This window comes from Nerophis lumbriciformis, linkage group LG01 (assembly GCF_033978685.3).
Source record: "Nerophis lumbriciformis linkage group LG01, RoL_Nlum_v2.1, whole genome shotgun sequence".
NCBI lineage: Eukaryota > Metazoa > Chordata > Actinopteri > Syngnathiformes > Syngnathidae > Nerophis > Nerophis lumbriciformis.
In genome coordinates this window covers 15,297,658-15,320,864 of record NC_084548.2, presented here as the reverse complement: position 1 = coordinate 15,320,864, position 23,207 = coordinate 15,297,658, and the positions used below count along the sequence as shown (strand labels likewise).

General features: G+C 38.7%; 1 protein-coding gene across 3 annotated transcripts in view; it reads left to right on the top strand.

Annotated features, from left to right (window-relative positions):
• The window catches only part of kazna (kazrin, periplakin interacting protein a), a 475,688-nt gene that overhangs the window by 448,501 nt on the left and 3,980 nt on the right, over positions 1 to 23,207 (top strand). For all 3 annotated transcript variants that reach the window (XM_061976151.1, XM_061976143.1, XM_061976158.1), the window contains 5 exons: positions 12,618 to 12,826; positions 12,908 to 13,026; positions 21,771 to 22,002; positions 22,091 to 22,192; positions 22,264 to 22,430. In XM_061976151.1, coding sequence (XP_061832135.1) covers positions 12,618 to 12,826; positions 12,908 to 13,026; positions 21,771 to 22,002; positions 22,091 to 22,192; positions 22,264 to 22,430 — 829 coding nt within the window. The remainder of the gene's footprint in view (positions 1 to 12,617; positions 12,827 to 12,907; positions 13,027 to 21,770; positions 22,003 to 22,090; positions 22,193 to 22,263; positions 22,431 to 23,207) is intronic.

Sequence of the window (23,207 nt, the reverse complement as noted above, 5' to 3'; positions counted from 1 at the left end):
AAAGTACACTATGGGCCTTTTCTACTAAAGATTAGCGTGTATTAAAACACATGCAAACTTGATAGCACATGCAAAGCTGATCTACTAAACTTACGCGCAGATAATTCCGTCTCTTGAGTGAGCAAAATAAGAAGCGCAAGCGTGTTGTCTGTCTTCATGAATATGCAAAATGTATGCTGATCATCAGAATGCCCAAGGAGAAGAAAATGAAAATGTAAAATATACAGCACACACAGCGTAATTCATCAAGATTGAAACTGTTTTATGGCCGCTGTTTTGCGTCTAAAGCAGAGGTGTCAAACTCATTTTAAATCGGAGAAAAAACATGGAGAAAAATCTACTGTGGTGGAATGTCCGAATCTTAAACAGCAGCAAAAGTGAATTTAGTACAAAAGTTTTATTTACCCATAATCAAATGGTACAAGGTTGGATTGAATTGTCATGCAAACAGACAACGTCTCCGGAGACGTTGGATGAATCAAGAATCATGCAAATCATGCATAGACTTGGTCTACTTGGTCTACTCGTGTGTCAAGGTCCAGTCGTTTTGGACCTGTTTGTTCTGCAACATCCTTGAATCCCTTAGCCATATTAACAAACAATCAAAACATTTTGTACAATGGTCAGGCCGACCATACGTTCAACTCTAACCCCCATATGCTCTTCCAATGGTACAGAATAGAAAAAAGAGAAACGAGCAGACATTCCACTACTGTCGTGTACTCCTTAATGCTTTTCGACCTCGCTCTCTTTCCGGACTTTGACAGACACAAACTATGGTACAAAAGTCAGAAATTCCACCACATACCCCCCTTCCAAGGTTTTAGAACCCTGGACCATACGGATTTCTGACCTTGGCCACTTCCTTAAAAAATCTCTACTGCAGATAGAGGCGAAAACCCCAATGTTGTTATGCGGGGCGAAAATTCCTCTATGACCCTCACTGAGCGATCGCTGTTATCAGCCTGCAGCAGAACATTGTTTTCAGAAATTCCACCACACTACTCCCAAGTGGGCTGGACTGGTAAAATCACGGCACGCTAACTTAAAAATAAAGACAACTTCAGATTGTTTTCTTTGTTTAAAAATAGAACAAGCACATTCTGAAAATGTACAAATCTTAATGTTTTTGTTTAGTTTTTTACACTTACATGTTGCGGTTAATAGTATTCTATCTTTATTTGTCGTTATTTATACTTTATGAATAAATGATACGACAATATTCATCAGTCAACTCATTGGTGTTAATTTTCAATCTATCAAGATAAAAAAATAATATCAAAATCAAATTACAGTACGTTATTTATGTAGTTTTCTCATTTTCCTCGACTGGCGCACTAACATCATGTGGTTTATTTTTTTTTTACATATGTAGCATCATCTACAAAGATACAAATAATTGATATTGCGACATCTAGTGGACACATTTAGAACAGCAGTTTATTTCATTAAAACATTTCAGGTTAATTTTTATACTTATCAAACTCATCCCACGGGCCGGATAAAACCTGTTCACGGGCCTAATCCGGCACGCGGGCCGTATGTTTGACACTCCTGGTCTAAAGTAGGTCTAGACAGGACGTGCAAACTGACAGTTGGTCAGAAATGGCTATGACGAAAGGATGGAATTGCGCTGTAGCTCCAACATATACAGTATATACTGTCAAAAATAGAAATTTTAGACGTACAGTCTATTCAGCAATATCATTTTATAGTTGGTGGATGACTTAAAAGGGTAATTCACTTTTTTGGGGGGTATTTTACCTGTCCTTTAGAATCCTTATGAGAAACAAGAAGACAAAAGTTGCTTTGCTTTTTTTTGTATTCTAACATGTGGCTAGCATTGCAGCTAATGGGAGGAATCAATTCAAAATCCCTTTAAAAATGCATTCAAAAACCATCAACAATACTTATTTTACGTTCCGTAACCGGAAAATAACCAAGCTATAGCGACATCGTTATTGTAAGAGCGAACGCTGAGAAACTATTTTTCTAGCGTGGTAAGACACCGGCATACTCCGGTATTAGCCATTAAAACTAGCTACAGCAAAAGATAAGCGTTTGCAAATGAAGCACGTTTGAGTTTGTAATGCACAACACTGCGATAGAACACCAATCTGTACCGACTGAAAAACACAAACAATCATATTACAGTATCTGTAAAGTATTAGCCCACATTTATTTATTTTTTTGTACAAAGCTAGCCAGACAGCCTGTGCTGTCTGTCTTGATGGACGGTTGTCTGTTTGGTCCAGCTGGCCAGAGACATTTTATCCGGTTTATTTGGGTAAGCACTCCATTTATGTCAAAATAGCTTGGCTTCAAATTCCACATTTTGCAGCTTTGAGTCACTTCCACCTCACTACTTTCCTTCTGATCCAACGTATCACTCTTCCTTTGTGTTCACTTCTAGAAGCAATAATGTATCCGCCATAAATTCAGATTAAAAAAGATAAGGTTGTAAATCCTCATTTGTCCAAAATTAGTCGTCTTCGTGTTTTGTTGCAAAGTCTGCCATGATTAGAAGACACGTACCCCTTTGTTTCCGGAAGTAGGAACACACAGTTGCTGCCAGGAATCGGACGTGCGCTGCTATGGAAACGGAAATAAATGCGCCAAGGAATTATTTCCGTCAATGATTAAAATGACCAAAATGCAGCAAATATTGAACATATTACCGTATTTTTCGGACTATAAGTCGCAGTTTTTTTCATAGTTCGGCCGGGCTCCAGTGTGACTTATATATATTTTTTTCCTTCTTTATAATGCATTTTCGGCAGGTGCGACTTATACTCCGGTGCGACTTATACTCCGAAAAATACGGTACATATTGTTATGAACATGTCTGTTACTACATTATGTATAGACTTACAGTGTGTATATAAAACGTTGATGGAGGGATTTGAAGTTGTTTTAGAGGGCTTTTGAAGGCTACAACGGGGACTCCTATTTCCAGGCGTTTTTTTTATCATCTTTAAAATAAATAAAAACATTAATAAAAAAAAGAGGTGTTCTTGTCCCTCATAAGGATTGTGAACGATGGGCAAAATTCCAAAAAAAGTGCATTTCCTTTTCAAGGGATTAATTAAAACAAATTCAATTGAAGCATTTTGGTGTCTGCTGGCGTTTTTTTTTAATGATGTTTATGTTTTCATATAAATAAATCAAAAAAAGGCCTCTTGCACTATTAATATTCTTGTGTCTGGAGCATTTCAGGCCAAGTACGATCAAGAGCGCACATTCAGTGCACGAAAAATGTGGGTTCAATTTAAGATGGACTGCAGGACTGCTTCCAAAATGTCCAAAAAAAGTCGTACATAATGGTCTGCATGTTTCAAAACATCACATGTAGGAGCACGATAACGTGGCAATGCGGTAAATTAGTGTCTCCACGGTGAACGCTGTATAGTTCTCGCAAAAACCCTCATTTAAATACAGTCATCAGTTATCACTCGCAATTTTGTAGTTTGCACACGTCGTTTAGCTTCGTGGTGCTTTCATCGTAGTAGAACAGGCATAGTATGTCTTATTGTTTTCTATTATCATGTGTACTATATTACAATACAAAAGTGGGTGTTATTTCATGTTTAGAGGGCTCTCCTAATGTTAAAGTTAATGTATTTAATTGTTAGTAAACATGTTTTTTATGCTTGGCTATGAAACTATTTGATTAAAAACAGTGGCAAGTGGTGCATTTTCTCACCTACACTGCATAAACTGAAATCTAAGTAGATTAAATATCTCAAATAAGGGTGATATTTGCTTATTTTCTGTCTGATAAGGTAATTCTTCTCACTAAGCAGATTTTATGTTAGAGTATTTTACTTGTTTTAAGGGTTTTGGTCCTAAATTATCTCAGCTTGAAGCTGAGATTTTATGACCTATATTGAGTAAAACATGCTTGAAACTAGAATATCAACTGATGCAAAGCTGTGTCGTCAACACTCATAAGTATAAAATTACTTTTTTAAAGTAAACATTTCTTATTTCAAGCATGAAAAAAAAATCATGATTTTGACACGATTGTGCCACCTCATGGCCCTGCGATGAAGTGGCGACTTGTCCAGGGTGTACCCCGCCTTCCGCCCGATTGTAGCTGAGATAGGCTCCAGCGTCCCCCGCGACCCCAAAAGCAAATAAGCGGTTGAAAATGGATGGATGGATGGGTGTCTCATAATTAAAACAGATGACAGTCAAATGGACTTTGCTGTTTTATTTTCAATGCAACAATAGAAAATACGTACTCACATAGTAGTACAGTTGGCACAGTACAGTAAACTGACAGTTAATATATATTTTGAACAGAAATAGTTCATGCACATTCAGATAAATGCTTCAAAAGTACAATTTTGGCCGGGGGCCGGGCTGTATATATGCGCACTATTTGACTGAAAGAGCACGCACTTGGCGCGATGATGTCATGTTGTCGATGGAAAAATACATTTTTAGACAATATGATTTGCCTGAGCGGCGAGGAGACCCCGAGAGTAACAAGCGGTTGCCTTGTTGCATTTCCATTAAGAACAATAAACTAGTTTTTTGTATAAGTTTGCTGGTTTCAAGAAATGTAATGCCGAGTGCATATCATTATGTCGAGATAATGGCACTAGCATTTACTTAATTTAAGAATATTTTTCAACATATTGAGCAAAAAGGTCTATTTTTTTTCTACCAAGAAAAGTGCACTTCTTATTAGTGGGAATATACTTATTTTAAGGTATTTTGGGGTTCATTGAAGTTAACTAATTTTACTTGTTTTGGAAAGTCTTGACAAGCCAAATTTGTAGGATACAAAGTGTAGGATACTTCTCTTGTTGCCTTATTTAATATTTGACTTTATTAAATGTATTTATATTATCATTTGGTGCAGCCGGGCCGGAGCAGGAGGGGATAGAAAGAGAAAAAAAAAGAAGACAGAGGGGGGAATTGTGGGGACAAGAGGGGGATTAGACAGAGAGACAAAAACAACAGCAGCAAACACAACAACAACAACAACAACAACAACAATAGAGCAACATCAGCAAATACGACATGTACAAACATGATGGTAAAAGTAATAGCAAATAAGCAGTTAGCGAAAAGAAAAAGAAAAAGAAAAAATACAGAAATGACAATGAGCATTACATTTTGCTTAGTTGAAATAAAATACCCCTAATTTTTGTATGTTTTTTTCTTGTTTTTGAACACTGACTTTTTGCAGTGTAGGCCTTCAGTGATGTCCTACTTAGTCCGACTTCACCTCTCAAAATATCGTAATTTATGTCACTACATGGGCACAACTGGAGATACTATACAGAACAGTGGACAAAACTATACAGAACAGTGGACAAAACGGTCTATTTTTTGGCACATTTAACATTCAATAAACCCGCTTCAGCAATTAAAACATATCTTACGTGGTACTGTCAAAATTAAAAGACTTGTATTAAACAAATGAAATATGAAAAAATTAAGAAATTAAATATTTGAACTCACAATTTGGAGCACCCATCCGAGGCCGTATAAGCCAGTGGTACCGTCGTAGTTGGTCGTAGTCGGGATAGCTTCTGGTGTCGGCCGACCTCGTCTCACAAGATGTAGTTTCTCTCAAATATCCTTCTTGAAAATGGCCTTTCAAATATATACACTACAAAAAGTCAGTGTTCAAAAACAAGGGGAAAAAAATACAAAAATTAGGGGGTTTTCACTTGAACTAAGCAAAATTATTTGCCAATAGAACAAGAAAATTTGGCTTGTCAAGACTTTCTAAAACAAGTAAAATTAGCTAACCTCAATGAACCCCAAAATACCTTAAAAGGGAACATTATCACCAGACCTATGTAAGCGTCAATATATACCTTGATGTTGCAGAAAAAAGACCATTTTTTTTTTTTAACCGATTTCCAAACTCTAAATGGGTGAATTTTGGCGAATTAAACGCCTTTCTATTATTCGCTCTCGGAGCCATGACATCGGGAAGCAATCCGCCATTTTCTCAAACACCGAGTCAAATCAGCTCTGTTATTTTCCGTTTTTTCGACTGTTTTCCGTACCTTGGAGACATCATGCCTCGTCGGTGTGTTGTCGGAGGGTGTAACAACACGAACAGGGACGGATTCACGTTGCACCAGTGGCCCAAAGATGCGAAAGTGGCAAGAAATTGGACGTTTGTTCCGCACACTTTACCGACGAAAGCTATGCTACAACAGAGATGGCATAGAAGAATATCGACCCTAGTTTCCCTGGCCTGCTGACATCAACTCCAAAACTGGACAGATCAGCTTTCAGGAAAAGAGAGCGGATGAGGGTATGTCTACAGAATATATTAATTGATGAAAACTGGGCTGTCTGCACTTTCAAAGTGCATGTTGTTGTCAAATGTATTTCATATGCTGTAAACCTAGTTCATAGTTGTTAGTTTCCTTTAATGCCAAACAAACATATACCAATCGTTGGTTAGAAGGCGATCGTTGAATTTGTCCTCGCTTTTTCCGTGTCGCTGGCTGTCGTGTCGGTTTCGCTTGCATACGGTTCAAACCGATATGGCTCAATAGCTTCAGTTTATTCTTCAATTTCGTTTTCGCTACCTGCCTCCACACTACAACCATCCGTTTCAATACATGCGTAATCTGTTGAATCGCTTAAGCCGCTGAAATCCGAGTCTGAATCCGAGCTAATGTCGCTATAGCTTGCTGTTCTATGCGCCATGTTTGTTTGTATTGGCATCACTGTGTGACATCACAGGAAAATGGACAGGTGGTTAAAATCAGGCACTTTGAAGCTTTTTTTAGGGATATTGCGTGATGGGTAACATTTTGAAAAAAACTTCGAAAAATAAAATAAGCCACTGGGAACTGATTTTTAATGGTTTTAACCCTTCTGAAATTGTGATAATGTTCCCCTTTAAAATAAGTATATTCTCACATAATAACAAGTGCACTTTTCTTGGTAGAAAAAACAAATATGAGACCTTTTTTCTCAATATTTTGACAAATATTCTTAAATTAAGTAAATGCCAGTGCCATTATCTTGACATAATGATATGCGCATTTCTTGAAACCAGCAAACTTATACTAAAAACAAATTTTTTGTTCTTAATGGAAAGGCAACAAGGCAACCGCTTGTTACTCTCGAGATCTCCTAGCCGCTCAGGCAAATCATATTGTCTAAAAATGCATTTTTCCATGGATAACATGACATCATCACGCCAAGTGCGTGCTCTTTCAGTCAATTAGTGGGCTTTTTTTTTTTACTGTCATTTTGAAGAATTTATCTGAATGTGCGTGAACTATTTCTGTTCAAAATTGTTTGAAATGTCAAATGTTTCAATATTTACTATAAGAGTACATCTTTTCTATTGTTGCATTGAAGATAAAACAGCAAAGTCCATTTGGCTGTCATCTGTTTAATTATGAGACACAATTGTGTCAAAGTCATGATTTTTTTATTTCATGCTTGAAATAAGAAATTATTACTTTAAAAAAGTAGTTTTATACTCGTGAGTGTTGATGACACAGCTTTGCAACAGTTGACATTCTAGTTTCAAGCATATTTTACTCAATATAGGTCATAACATCTCAGCTAGAAGCTGTAATATCTTACTGAGATCATTTAGGACCAAAACACTTAAAACAAGTAAAACACTCTAACATAAAATCTGCTTAGTGAGAAGAATTATCTTATCAGACAGAAAATAAGCAAATGTCACCCTTATTTGAGATATTTAATCTTACTTAGATTTCAGTTTTTGCAGTGTATCTGCCACCTAATCAACATTTTGCTCTCCTTCTTTGTGAGTACGGGTGAGTTTTCTGTGGCTGTCTATGGCTCGTATGGCTCCGGCGCCACTTCCTGTTTTCGCAACTTGTGATTGGATACTCATTTGGAGGTGAGTATCCAATCACAGCGTAGTGCCAGCTAGAAGGCCTTGCTGACAACAACTCCTGATCTGACTGGCTTTGGCAATTGTCTATCAACTGTATGTGCCCGTTCACTTACAGTGCGCGGACGCCCGCATTGTTAATTCTGAAGGCCTCGGGCAGATTTGGTACAGCATGGCAACATAAGCTAGCTGTATTCTGATTGGATACAAAATAAAAAATAAAAACAACATCACTGGAAAGAGCATAATATGACATGAAGAGAACATGAATACTTTTAGATATTTCGGGAAAGTAAATTAAAAATTACTTTTATCTTTGATTATGATCATAATTTTTGGTTATGTTAGGCCAGCAGAAAAGGCCTACAGGTACAGGTGCATTCTACTTTGTGAAAATTCATTTACGGTCAGGCCCACAACCAATTAACAGCGATAAACATGGGACAGCTGTACTGCATTCTTAAAAAAAAAAAAAAAAGGTTTTCACTATCCAAACACTTTGAATGTAAAGTTGAAGTACCAATGATAGTCACACACACACTAGGTGTGGTGAGATTACCCTCTGCATTCGACCCATCACCCTCACCCCGTGGGAGGTGAGGGGAGCAGTGAGCAGCAGCGGTGGCTGCGCCCGGGAATCATTTTTGGTGATTTGACCCCCAATTCCAACCTTTGATGCTGAGTGTCAAGCAGGGAGGTAATGGGTCCCATTTTTTATGGTCTTTGGTATGACTCGGCCGGGGTTTTGAACTCACGACCTCTAACCACTAGGCCACTGAGCAGGTACAGATGTTATTTTTTTACCATATTTTTTTTACGACTCCAAAGGGTAAAACTGTAGTCGAACTGCACAAAATCAACTAGAGCAGTGGTTCTTAACCTGGGTTCGATCGAACCCTAGGGGTTCGGTGAGTCGGGCTCAGGGGTTCGGCGGAGGTCGAGACACACCCGACTCATCGTGTAAATAAAATCTTCTCCCTATCGGCGTATTACGGATACGGCAACAGCAGAAGTCAGACTGATTTGCAGGTGTGTAATTTGTTGTGAGTTTATGCACTGTGTTGGTAGAGAGGGGAGGGGTGGGGGGTCACCCACATCTGCGGTCCTCTCCAAGGTTTCTCATAGTCATTCACATCGACGTCCCACTGGATTGTGAGTTTTTCCTTGCCCTTATGTGGGCTCTGTACCGAGGATGTCGTTGTGGCTTGTGCAGCCCTTTGAGACACTTGTGATTTAGGGCTATATAAATAAACATTGATTGATGCATTGATTGATTGTTCTTTGAACAAGGTGATGTTCATGCACGGTTCATTTTGTGCACCAGTAAAAAACTATGGTAACACTTTAGCATGCTTGCCAACCCTCCCGAATTTTCCGGGAGACTCCCGAAATTCAGCGCCTCTCCCAAAAACCTCCCGGGACAAATTTTCTCCCGAAAATCTCCCGAAATTCAGGCGGAGCTGGAGGCCACGCCGCCTCCAGCTCCATGCGGACCTGAGTGACGTGTCGACAGCCTGTTTTCACGTCCGCTTTCCCACAATATAAACAGCGTGCCTGCCCAATCACATTATAACTGTAGAATGATCGAGGGCGAGTTCTTGGTTTCTTATGTGGGTTTATTGTTAGGCAGTTTCATTAACGTCCTCCCAGCGCGGCAACAACACTCAACAACAGCAGTCACGTTTTAGTCTACCGTAAAGCAGTTTGTCTGCCGTAAACAGCAATGTTGTGTCACTCTTAAACAGGACAATACTGCCATCTACTGTACATGCATATGTGACAATAACATCTACGGCTTTTAGAGAGTGCAGTGCACAACTGCGCACACAACAAGGAGACGAAGCAGAATGCATCATCAGAGAGGGTGTTCAGCATGGTTAGAAAAATAGTGACAGAGAATAGAACAAGGATGGACAATTCAACCCTTAACTCAACAATGAGTAGATGAGTGTTATGTGTGTGTATATGTGTAAATAAATGAACACTGAAATTTAAGTATTCCTCTTATTTATATATATATATATATGTAAATATATATATATATATATATATATATATATATATATATATATATATATATATATATATATATATATATATATATATATATATATATAGCTAGAATTCACTGAAAGTCAAGTATTTCTGATATATACTTGGTGAATTCTAGCTGTAAATATACTCCTGCCCTCTTAACCACGCCCCCAACCACGCCCCCCACACCTCCCGAAATCGGAGGTCTCAAGGTTGGCAAGTATGCACTTTAGTATGGGGAACATATTCACCATTAATTAGTTGTTTATCAACATGCAAATTAGTAACATATTGGCTCTTAATTAGTCATTATTAAGTACTTATTAATGCCTTATTCGGCATGGCCTTATTATAACCCTAACCCTCTAACCCTGGCCCTAACCCTTTAACCCTAACCCTAACCAAATAACTCTAAATTCAGTCTTTGTTACTTAGAATATGTTCCCCATACTAAAGTGTTACCAAAAACATATAACTTTGTCTTGAATTTGAAAAAAAACAACATTTAATTTTTCACTAAAGAAGGGTTCGGTGAATGCGCATATGAAACTGGTGGGGTTCGGTACCTCCAACAAGGTTAAGAACCACTAAACTAGAGAAACACTATTATTGTTACCTGTACTAAATTGTATTAATTTTTTTTTTAAATGTGAAAACATTTTCCAATGTCGGTGCAATTATCTCTGATCTGCATGCAAGTGCACCGCCAGAAGGTCAGCGACATCGGTTATTAAAGAGCGTGTGTAGTTAGTGATTCGTTTCATCGCTTGGGTGAAAGATCATGCTGCAAAAATTAAGGATGATCGTCGGCGCGTATTGGTGATCACTTCTTCCCATGCCCGGACACTTCATTAGGTACACTAAATCAACACATTTCTATTGGGAGCAGATGAATCGTGATGATGCACAATACCTCATTCATGTTAGCACGAACGGCTCCATGCTGCCATCTGAAGGAGAAACTGTTAAAAAGTCCCATAATGCAAAAAAAAAAAAAAAAAAAAAAAAAGTTCACCTGAGGGTTCCTGGTTCGGTCCCAACCTTCTACCAACCTTGCGTTACCACGTCCGTTGTGTCCTTGAGCAAGACACTTCACCCTTGCTCCTGATGGGTCGTGGTTAGGGCAGCTCCCGCCATCAGTGTGTGAATGTGTGTGTGAATGTGGAAATACCGGTAGTGTCAAAGCGCTTTGAGTACCGTATTTTTTAGAGTATAAGTCGCTCCGGAGTATAAGTCGCACCGGCTGAAAATGCATAATAAAGAAGGAAAAAAACATATATAAGTCGCACTGGAGTATAAGTCGCATTTTTTGGGGAAATGTATTTGATAAAACCCAACACCAAGAATAGACATTTGAAAGGCAATTTAAAATAAATAAAGAATCGTGAACAACAGGCTGAATAAGTGTCAAGACTTGGACTATGGCGTGGTTTGTTTTCCCATGGTGCAAATGATTTGGACCGGACATGGGGTGAAGGTAAATACATATTTAATATTAGATTATAAAAAGTGTAAACAAAAGGCGCGCACAAGGCGGGGAACAAACTTGGCTAATAAAACAAAACTCGCACAAAGGCAGAACTATGGAAAAAAGGAACAAACAAAAGGCGCTCACGGCGGAGGTACAAAACAGTGGCTTGAATAAACAAAAAACTTCCGTGACAAGAAAAGAGCAGCATGAACTATGACCTGGACAGAGTAAGCGGCGTGTCAAGAGTGCAGAGCATGAATGTGATGTCGCCAGGCCGACCAACAGAAAATGACAGGCTTAAATAGTCATGTGGTGATTGAAAACAGGTGCGTGAGTTCAAATGAATCAGGTGCGTGAGTCGTGAGGACAGGTGAACTGATTGGTAGTCATGGAAACAAAACAGGGAGTGAAAAAACAGAAACTGACAAGAGTGCAAAAACTAAACAGAACATAGCCAAACTAAACATGATCACCAAGACATGACAATAAGTGTACGTTATATGAGGCATAAATAACCAACTGAGAACGTGTCTGGTATGTTAACGTAACATATTATGGTAAGAGTCATTCAAATAACTATAACATATAGAACATGCTATACGTTTACCAAACAATCTGTCACTCCTAATCGCTAAATCCCATGAAATCTTATACGTCTAGTCTCTTACGGGAATGAGCTAAATAATATTATTTGACATTTTACGGTAATGTGTTAATAATTTCACACATAAGTCGCTCCTGAGTATAAGTCGCACCCCCGGCCAAACTATGAAAAAACTGTGATTTATAGTCCGATAAATACGGTACTTTGAAGGTAGAAAAGCGCTATACAAGTATAACCCAATTACCATTCATTTTTATTTTGTTTTTACAAACGTTTTGTTGTTACGGTCAATTATATCGGTAGGTCATACCAAAGACTATAAAAATGGGACCCATTACATCCCTGGTTGACACTCAGCATCAAGGGTTGGAAGTGGGGGTTAAATCACAAAAAATTATTCCAGGGCACAGCCACCACTGCTGCTCACTGCTCCCCTCACCTCCCAGGGGTGCAGAGGATAATCTCACCACACCTAGTGTGTGTGTGACTATCATCGGTACTCTAACTTTAACTTTAACTTTAAAGACAACCTTTGTCACTGCTGCTTACTACAGCCGCTCTACCACCTGTGCCCTCACTCTCACTGCCAACGACATCACCCACATGTCCTCCTCCTCATCCTCCTCATCCTCCCTGCACTCACCCAGACTCAGACTGCCTCTCCAGCCCCACACGCCTCAGCCTCAGCCTGCCGGACGGCCCCGAGGAGCAGCTGGACCGCCTGCAGCAGGTGGAGCTGGCCCGGAGCACGCCCATGTCCCAGTGGAGGGCGGGCACCGTGCAGGCCTGGCTGGAGGTGGTCATGGCCATGCCCATGTACATACGCACCTGCTCAGAGAATGTCAAGAGTGGGAAGGTAAGATTGGTAGAAGGAAAAAAATAAACAAACACATGCAGGAAAACCAGCAAGACTGCACACTTTTGAATGATTTTGCAGGTTTTATTGGGGCTGACGGATGAAGACCTGGAGCTGGGTTTAGGGGTCACCAGTTCGATGCATCGCCGTAAACTGCGTCTGGCCATTGAAGATTACAGAGAGGCTGAGGATGGGAGAGGGTGAGTAGAGGATGAGCATCTCTGTACTGCATTGAACCACAGTGAGACATTGCCCTCTGCTGGCCTGTATTGGTATCACATTTGCAATACCTATCACGAGGACGACTATGAACGTTCAATTGATTAATTTCACTCATCAAAATTATTTATCATTAATTTTCATCATCATCAATTGACCACTTTCACATTCAAATGTTAGGCAATAATGTCAATTTAGATTTTTTTATATATTTAGATTAGTTTATTTCAAAGGGGACAAAGCAATTTCATAAAAAACACATGACTACACATGATTTAAAAAAGCCATAATTAGCCAGAAGGCTAGTTTTCATCTGTAGTCCCCTGGCCATAATGTAAAAAAGCAGTAACATTACAATTTAAAAGAAATATAAAAGAAAGAGAGAGAGAAAGAAAAAGAGCAACAATACATATACAATATGATAAAAATAAAATAAAATACAACATCACAACATAACATTTATGTCAGCATCAAAACAGGCTCATCTTTTAGTACAATAATGTTTATCCATCCACTTAAATGTGTCTCTCTTTTTGGGCTGAAAAAAGACTTGATTACTCAATTAATCAATCAAAGTTGACTTATATAGCCCTTAATCACAAATGTCTCGAAGGGCTTCACACAAATGTCACTGGTAGAAAAAACTGCACACGTGTTAAAGGGGAACATTATCACCAGACCTATGTAAGCGTCAATATATACCTTGATGTTGCAGAAAAAAGACCATATATGTTTTTAACCGATTTCCGATGACGTCACAACGTGGCGTCACATCGGGAAGCAATCCGCCATTTTCTCAAACACCGAGTCAAATCAGCTCTGTTATTTTCCGTTTTTTTCGACTGTTTTCCGTACCTTGGAGACATCATGCCTCGTCGGTGTGTTGTCGGAGGGTGTAACAACACGAACAGGGACGGATTCAAGTTGCACCAGTGGCCCAAAGATGCGAAAGTGGCAAAAAATTGGACGTTTGTTCCGCACACTTTACCGACGAAAGCTATGCTACGACAGAGATGGCAAGAATGTGTGGATATCCTGCGACACTCAAAGCAGATGCATTTCCAACGATAAAGTCAAAGAAATCTGCCGCCAGACCCCCATTGAATCTGCCGGAGTGTGTGAGCAATTCAGGGACAAAGGACCTCGGTAGCACGGCAAGCAATGGCGGCAGTTTGTTCCCGCAGACGAGCGAGCTAAACCCCCTATCGACCCCAGCTTCCCTGGCCTGCTGACATCAACTCCAAAACTGGACAGATCAGCTTTCAGGAAAAGAGAGCGGATGAGGGTATGTCTACAGAATATATTAATTGATGAAAATTGGGCTGTCTGCACTCTCAAAGTGATGTTGTTGCCAAATGTATATCATATGCTGTAAACCTAGTTCATAGTTGTTAGTTTCCTTTAATGCCAAACAAACACATACCAATCGTTGGTTAGAAGGCGATCGCCGAATTCGTCCTCGCTTTCTCCCGTGTCGCTGGCTGTCGTGTCGTTTTCGTCGCTTTCGTTTGCATACGGTTCAAACCGATATGGCTCAATAGCTTCAGTTTCTTCTTCAATTTCGTTTTCGCTACCTGCCTCCACACTACAACCATCCGTTTCAATACATTCGTAATCTGTTGAATCGCTTAAGCCGCTGAAATCCGAGTCTGAATCCGAGCTAATGTCGCTATAGCTTGCTGTTCTTTCCGCCATGTTTGTGTTGGCTTCACTATGTGACGTCACAGGAAAATGGACGGGTGTTTATAACGATGGTTAAAACCAGGCACTTTAAAGCTTTTTTTAGGGATATTGCGTGATGGGTACAATTTTGAAAAAATCTTCAAAAAATATAATAAGCCACTGGGAACTGATTTTTAATGGTTTCAACCATTCTGAAATTGTGATAATGTTCCCCTTTAAAATGTCAATGTTGATTATGCACATTTATTAGGAGGAAAAAAGAATGAAGGTTATGGCAAGCAGAAAATAATGTTTTCTCTATAATTCGCATTTAGGTTATAAAGTTTGTCTTTTCCGATTAATCGAACAAACTAATCGATTGATTACTTAATGCTAAAACAATCAATAGTTTCCCCATTCCCATTATGTAACCCCTACTTTTGCCCTCTCCCATAATGTATACTTATGTCGAGTGCAGGGGTCGGCAACCCAAAACGTTGAAAAAGCAATATTGGACCAAAAATACAACAAAAAAATCTGTCTGGAGCTGCAAAAAAAAATTAAAACCCGTATATAAGTGTTATAATGAAGGCAACACATGACGTAAGTGTCTATATTAGCCTACTATCAAAATTATTTTAAAAGTCTTACATAAGTGTTATAATGAAGGCAACAAGTGTTTATGTTAGCTATAATAGCCTATTATCAAAATGACTATGTGTCGCAGGCTGAAGCAAATCTTTGTTGACAGAAATGTTGAAATGTAATATTTATTCTACACATTTTTACAACATTAGAAACCATTAGTAAATCAGAGGCTCCTCAGAAGGTGACATAACTCCTGGAAATTACTGGCTTTTATAGGCCAAAGGTATAGATGTGTGTGTCCAAGTTAAAGGAAACTGCAGGCTGTCTTCTTTTAATAGATTTATTACAATCTTTGCAAGCTAAGCAATGTTTGCTGTGGTCTGGAACAACATGGCACACAAACAACAATCTCAAATGCAGCCAATATTACATACAGATAATGTGTCATGAGACATGCAAAACTAAATTATATACAAAGAGGATACAAGTAAAGGATAGTGAATGAGCTCAAATATACCTACAAATGAGGCATGATGATGCAATATGTACATACAGCTAACCTAAATAGCATGTTAGCATTGATTAGCTTGCAGTCAGGCAGTGACCAAATATGCCTAATTAGCACTCCAACAAGTCAATAACATCAACAAAGTGCACCTTTGTGCATTCACGCACAGCATAAAACGTTTGGTGGACAAAATGAGACAAAGAAGGAGTGGAAGATTTTACATGTAAACAAACTGTTGCGTCACAGTCGACACTATGGTGGGTTCAAGAAAAAAATTAGTAGGACAAAACGATGTTCACCAAATACTCTCATCTAACAATTGGGAAGGTTTGTGTCATGTTTGTCCTCAAACAAAAAATATACTAAAACAACACAAAAACATTTCCCCCATCTTTTTCCATTTTCAATCCTTTTTTAAAAATGCTCAAGGGAGCCACTAGGGCGGCACTAAAGAGCCGCGGGTTACTGACCCCCGGTCTAGTACCATAATGCAGATAATGTATCTGTATGTCCACTCACATAATGTGTGCATCTGTCCATACGAATACAACATCGATCTGCAAACATCTTTTTTTCCAGTTGCATTCCGTGCACATGTCTCTGACCCATTCACGCAATGCAACACATGTATTGTAAGCATTGGTTTGTCCATATGCGTACACATCTTTTTGCCATATGTCTGTCTATTCATGTACACATATAATGTAAACATCAGTTTGTCAGGCAGTAGGCTTTTTGTGGCCCTAAATAACTGCATACGGTGTTAATGCCAGTCACATAATGTAAACATCCATCCATTCAATGTAAATTTATTTTTTTTATCTACATACACACAAATATTTCATTCTAGTACACACACAATGTAAAGAAATGCACGTCAAATCCAAGTCCCCCATTCACATGCATATATAACAAGTGGTTGTCCATTCACATACACACATATAGTTGATGACTGTACATAATTGAAAATGGATGGATGAATGGATATCCGTCCAATAATGTATGTCTGTCCATCATAATAAAACAATTTAAGTGTAATATTTTCTGTCCATTCACAAACACATAATGATCTCTACATCCACTTGTCCATTCACGTACTGTACCCAACCCCTGTAGTGTTTGTGGCCCAAGCAGCTGCACAACATGTTTATGTCAGGAGCCAGCCCTGCTATTAAGTCCAACAATATGAACATCCACCCACACACTGATTTAATATAAACATATGTTTGTCCCTTCACACACACACACACACACAAAATGTAAACATGTGTTTGTCAATTTGCATACACACAAAGCCAATGTTTGCTCATTTTGGTACACACACAATGCAGACAAATGTATATCAAATCCACTTGCATGCATAATTAACAACTGTTTGTCCATTCACATACACAGGTGCAGTTAATAAATGTCAGTTTTCTTAGGAAATGTATATCTTTGAAATAATGTATGTCCGTACATCATAATGTAACAATTTAAGTGTAATATTTTCTGTCCATTCACAAACACATAATGATCTCTACATCCACTTGTCCATTCACGTACTGTACCCAACCCCTGTAGTGTTTGTGGCCCAAGCAGCTGCACAACATGTTTTTGTCAGGAGCCACCCCTGCTATTAAGTCCAATAATGTGAACATCCACCCACACACTGATTTAGTATAAACATGTGTTTGTCCCTTCACACACACACACAAAATGTAAAAGTGTGTTTGTCCATTTGCATACACACAAAGCCAATGTTTGCTCATTTAGGTACACAGACTATGTAAACAAATGTACATCAAATCCACGTGCATGCATAATTAAAAACTGTTTGTCCATTCACATACACAAGTGCAGTTAATAAATGTCAGTTGTCTTAGGAAATGTATATCTTTCAAATAATGTATGTCCGTACATCATAATGTAACAATTTAAGTGTAATATTTTATGTCCATTCACAAACACATAATGATCTCTACATCCACTTGTCCATTCACGTACTGTACCCAATCCCTGTAGTGTTTGTGACCCAAGCAGCTGCACAACATGTTTATGTCAAGAGCCAGTCCTGCTGTTAAGTCCAATAATGTGAACATCCACCCACACACTGATTTAATATAAACATATGTTTGTCCCTTCACACACACACAAAATGTAACATGTGCTTTGTCCATTTGCATACACACAAAGCCAATGTTTGCTCATTTTGGTACACACACTATGTAAACAAATGTACATCAAATCCACGTGCATGCAGAATTAAAAACTATTTGTCCGTTCACATACACAAGTGCAGTTAATAAATGTCAGTTTTCTTAGGAAATGTATATCTTTCAAATAATGTATGTCTGTACATCATAATGTAACAATTTAAGTGTAATATTTTCTGTCCATTCACAAACACATAATGATCTCTACATCCACTTGTCCATTCACGTACTGTACCCAACCCCTGTAGTGTTTGTGGCCCAAGCAGCTGTACAACATGTTTATGTCAGGAGCCAGCCCTGCTATTAAGTCCAATAATGTGAACATCCACCCACACACTGATTTAATATAAACATATATGTTTGTCCCTTCACACACACACACAAAATGTAAACATGTGTTTGTCCATTTGCATACACAAAAAGTCCATGGTTGCTCATTTTGGTACACACACAATGTAAACAAATGTATATCAAATCCACTTGCGTGCATAATTAACAACTGTTTGTCCATTCACATACACAAGTGCAGTTAATAAATGTCAGTTTTCTTAGGAAATGTATATCTTTCAAATAATGTATGTCTGTACATCATAATGTAACAATTTAAGTGTAATATTTTCTGTCCATTCACAAACACATAATGATCTCGACATCCACTTGTCCATTCACGTACTGTACCCAACACCTGTAGTGTTTGTGGCCCAAGCAGCTGCACAACATGTTTTTGTCAGGAGCCAGTCCTGCTATTAAGTCCAATAATGTGAACATCCACCCACACACTGATTTAATATAAACATATGTTTGTCCCTTCACACACACACAAAATGTAAACATGTGTTTTGGCCATTTGCATACACACAAAGTCTATGTTTGCTCATTTTGGTACACACACTATGTAAACAAATGTACATCAAATCCACTTGCATGCATAATTAACAACTGTTTGTCCATTCACATACACAAGTGCAGTTAATAAATGTCAGTTTTTTTAGGAAATTTATATTTTTCAAATAATGTATGTCTGTACATCATAATGTAGCAATTTAAGTGTAATATTTTCTGTCCATTCACAAACACATAATGATCTCTACATCCACTTGTCCATTCATGTACTGTACCCAACACCTGTAGTGTTTGTGACCCAAGCAGCTGCACAACATGTTTTTGTCAGGAGCCAGCCCTGCTATTAAGTCCAATAATGTGAACATCCACCCACACACTGATTTAATATAAACATATGTTTGTCCCTTCACACACACACAAAATGTAAACATGTGTTTTGGTCATTTGCATACACACAAAGTCTATGTTTGCTCATTTTGGTACACACACTATGTAAACAAATGTACATCAAATCCACTTGAATGCATAATTAACAACTGTTTGTCCATTCACATACACAAGTGCATTTAATAAATGTCAGTTTTCTTAGGAAATTTATATCTTTCAAATAATGTATGTCTGTACATCATAATTTAACAATTTAAGTGTAATATTTTCTGTCCATTCACAAACACATAATGATCTCTACATCCACTTGTCCATTCACGTACTGTACCCAACCCCTGTAGTGTTTGTGGCCCAAGCAGCTGCACAACATGTTTTTGTCAGGAGCCAGCCCTGCTATTAAGTCCAATAATGTGAACATCCACCCACACACTGATTTAATATAAACATATGTTTGTCCCTTCACACACACACAAAATGTAAACATGTGTTTGTCCATTTGCATACACAACAAGTCCATGTTTGCTCATTTTGGTACACACACAATGCAGACAAATGTACATCAAATCCACTTGCATGCATAATTAACAACTGTTTGTCCATTCACATACACAAGTGCAGTTAATAAATGCCAGGTTTCTTAGGAAATGTATATCTTTCAAATAATGTTTGTCCGTACATCATAATGTAACAATTTAAGTGTAATATTCTCTGTCCATTCACAAACACATAATGATCTCTACATCCACTTGTCCATTCACGTACTGTACCCAACCCCTTTAGTGTTTGTGGCCCAAGCAGCTGCACAACATGTTTATGTCAAGAGCCAGTCCTGCTGTTAAGTCCAATAATGTGAACATCCACCCACACACTGATTTAATATAAACATATGTTTGTCCCTTCACACACACACAAAATATAAACATGTTTTTGTCCATTTGCATACACAAAAAGTCCATGGTTGCTCATTTTGGTACACACACAATGTAAACAAATGTATATCAAATCCACTTGCATGCATAATTAACAACTGTTTGTCCATTCACATACACAAGTGCAGTTAATAAATGTCAGTTTTCCTAGGAAATGTATACCTTTCAAAGAATGTATGTCTGTACATCATAATGTAACAATTTAAGTGTAATATTTGCTGTCTATTCACAAACACATAATGATCTCTACATCCATTTGTCCATTCACGTACTGTACCCAACCCCTGTAGTGTTTGTGACCCAAGCAGCTGCACAACATGTTTGTCAGGAGCCAGCCCTGCAATTAAGTCCAATAATGTGAACATCCACCCACACACTGATTTAATATAAACATATGTTTGTCCCTTCACACACACACAAAATGTAAAAATGTGTTTGTCCATTTGCATACACAAAAAGTCCATGTTTGCTCATTTTGGTACACACACAATGCAGACAAATGTATATCAAATCCACTTGCATGCATAATTAACAACTGTTTGTCCATTCACATACACAGGTGCAGTTAATAAATGTCAGTTTTCTTAGGAAATGTATATCTTTCAAATATTGTATGTCTGTACATCATAATGTAACAATTTAAGTGTAATATTTTCTGTCCATTCACAAACACATAATGATCTCTACATCCACTTGTCCATTCGCGTACTGTACCCAACACCTGTAGTGTTTGTGGCCCAAGCAGCTGCACAACATGTTTATGTCAGGAGCCAGCCCTGCAGTCAAGTCCAATAATGTGAATATCAACCCACACACTGATGTAATATAAACATATGTTTGTCCATTCACACACACACACAAAATGTAAACATGTGTTTTTCCATTTGCATACACACAAAGTCCATGTTTGCTCATTTTGGTACACACACTATGTAAACAAATGTACATCAAATCCACTTGCATGCATAATTAACAACTGTTTGTACGTTCACATACACAAGTGCAGTTAATAAATGTCAGTTTTCTTAGGAAATGTATATCTTTCAAATAATGTATGTCTGTACATCATAATGTAGCAATTTAAGTGTAATATTTTCTGTCCATTCACAAACACATAATGATCTCTACATCCACTTGTCCATTCACGTACTGTACCCAACCCCTGTAGTGTTTGTGACCCAAGCAGCTGCACAACATGTTTATGTCAGGAGCCAGTCCTGCTGTTAAGTCCAATAATATGAACATCCACCCACACACTGATTTAAAATTAACATATGTGTGTCCCTTCACACACACACAAAATGTAAAAGTGTGTTTTGGCCATTTGCATACACAAAAAATCAATGTTTGCTCATTTTGGTACACACAATATGTAAACAAATGTACATCAAATCCACTTGCATGCATAATTAACAACTGTTTGTCCATTCACATACACAAGTGCAGTTAATAAATGTCAGTTTTCTTATGAAATGTATATCTTTCAAATAATGTATGTCTGTACATCATAATGTAAAACTTAAGCATCTATTCACATACCGTACACACACTATGCCTGTTTTTCCATTCACAATGTTAGAATTGTGACCTGACTGACACATCCCACTGTGCAGGTTGTCCAGGGCTGCAGACATGGACCACCACTGGGTGGCCAAGGCGTGGCTCAGCGACATGGGCTTGCCTCAGTACGCACAAGCGTTTCACACCCACCTGGTGGACGGACGCATGCTCAACTCTCTGAGCCGCCACGACCTCGAACGCCACCTGAACATCTCCAAAAAGAGCCACCAGGTCAGCTTGCTGCTGGGCATCGAGCTGCTGCGCTCGCTCAGTTTCGACAAGGACGTAAGTGAGAAAGCGCGCGAGCGAGCCTACGAGGTAAAAATAGAAGCTTTCACTTGAGTGAAAAGTGCTTGTTGAAAATGCTCGGCAGGCACTGCAGGCCCGCCGGATACAGTGCGAGCACCAGAATGCGGATCCTCTGGTTTGGACCTCTCATCGGGTTGTCAAATGGATTAAAGAAATTGACCTCAGGGTGAGATAAAATATCATTTTCCTTTTTAAAAAAATGAAGTAAGTAACACCCCTTTCTGTTCATCCATGCAGGAGTTTGCAGAAGGTCTGGTTAACGCTGGCGTTCATGGAGCCGTCATGGTGCTGGATCCCACTTTCGGCAGCGACACCTTGGCGACGACGATGGGAATTCCCAGCAGCAAACACATGCTTCGCAGACACCTTGAGGAAGAGGTGACAAACCTGATTGGCACCGCCAGGTAAACACAGGCATCCAATAGATCAACCTTTTTTGAGCCAAGGCATATTTTTTTCATTGAAAAAATACGAAGAATTCAACAAGGTGGTCTTTTTTTTTTTTAGTTTGTTGTTGTTTTCCTGTAGCAGCTTCACGTGCTATTGCCTGACCAGCTTTGTATTGGCAAACAAGACTATTTCAGTTGTGCGAACGCTATCCTTTTTTGTGGGGACATTGTTGATTGTCATGTCATGTACACTGTAAGTTTTTGCTGTCGTCCAGCATTCTGTTTTTGTTTACTTAGTAGCCAGTTCAGTTTTACTTTCGTTTTGCATAGCCATCCCTATTCTTCAATGCCTTTTCCAAGCGGGACTTGCCTTTTGTTCATTTGTGGTTTAAGCGTAAAATACCTTTTTACCTGCACGCAGTCTCCCGCTGTGCTCTGCATATTGGGATCACGACAAACCAAACCTCGACGCGTTCTGACTTCTACAAAGCAATGAACTACTTGCTGCCACCTGCTGATATGGAGTTTTACATGGTTACCCTGCCAAGCTCTATACAGCACAGACACGAGACAACGGCACATTATTTGCAGATTATAATTAAATAATAATAATAATATTTTTTGGACCAATTAGGTGAAGTTGCATAATTTACCACGGCACACCAGACAATATCTCAAGGCACACTAGTGTGCCGGAGCACAGTAGTTGAAAAACACTGCAATAGATCACTGGTGTCAAAGTCAAGGCCCAGGGGCCAGATCTAACCCGTCACATCCTTATATATGGCCCGC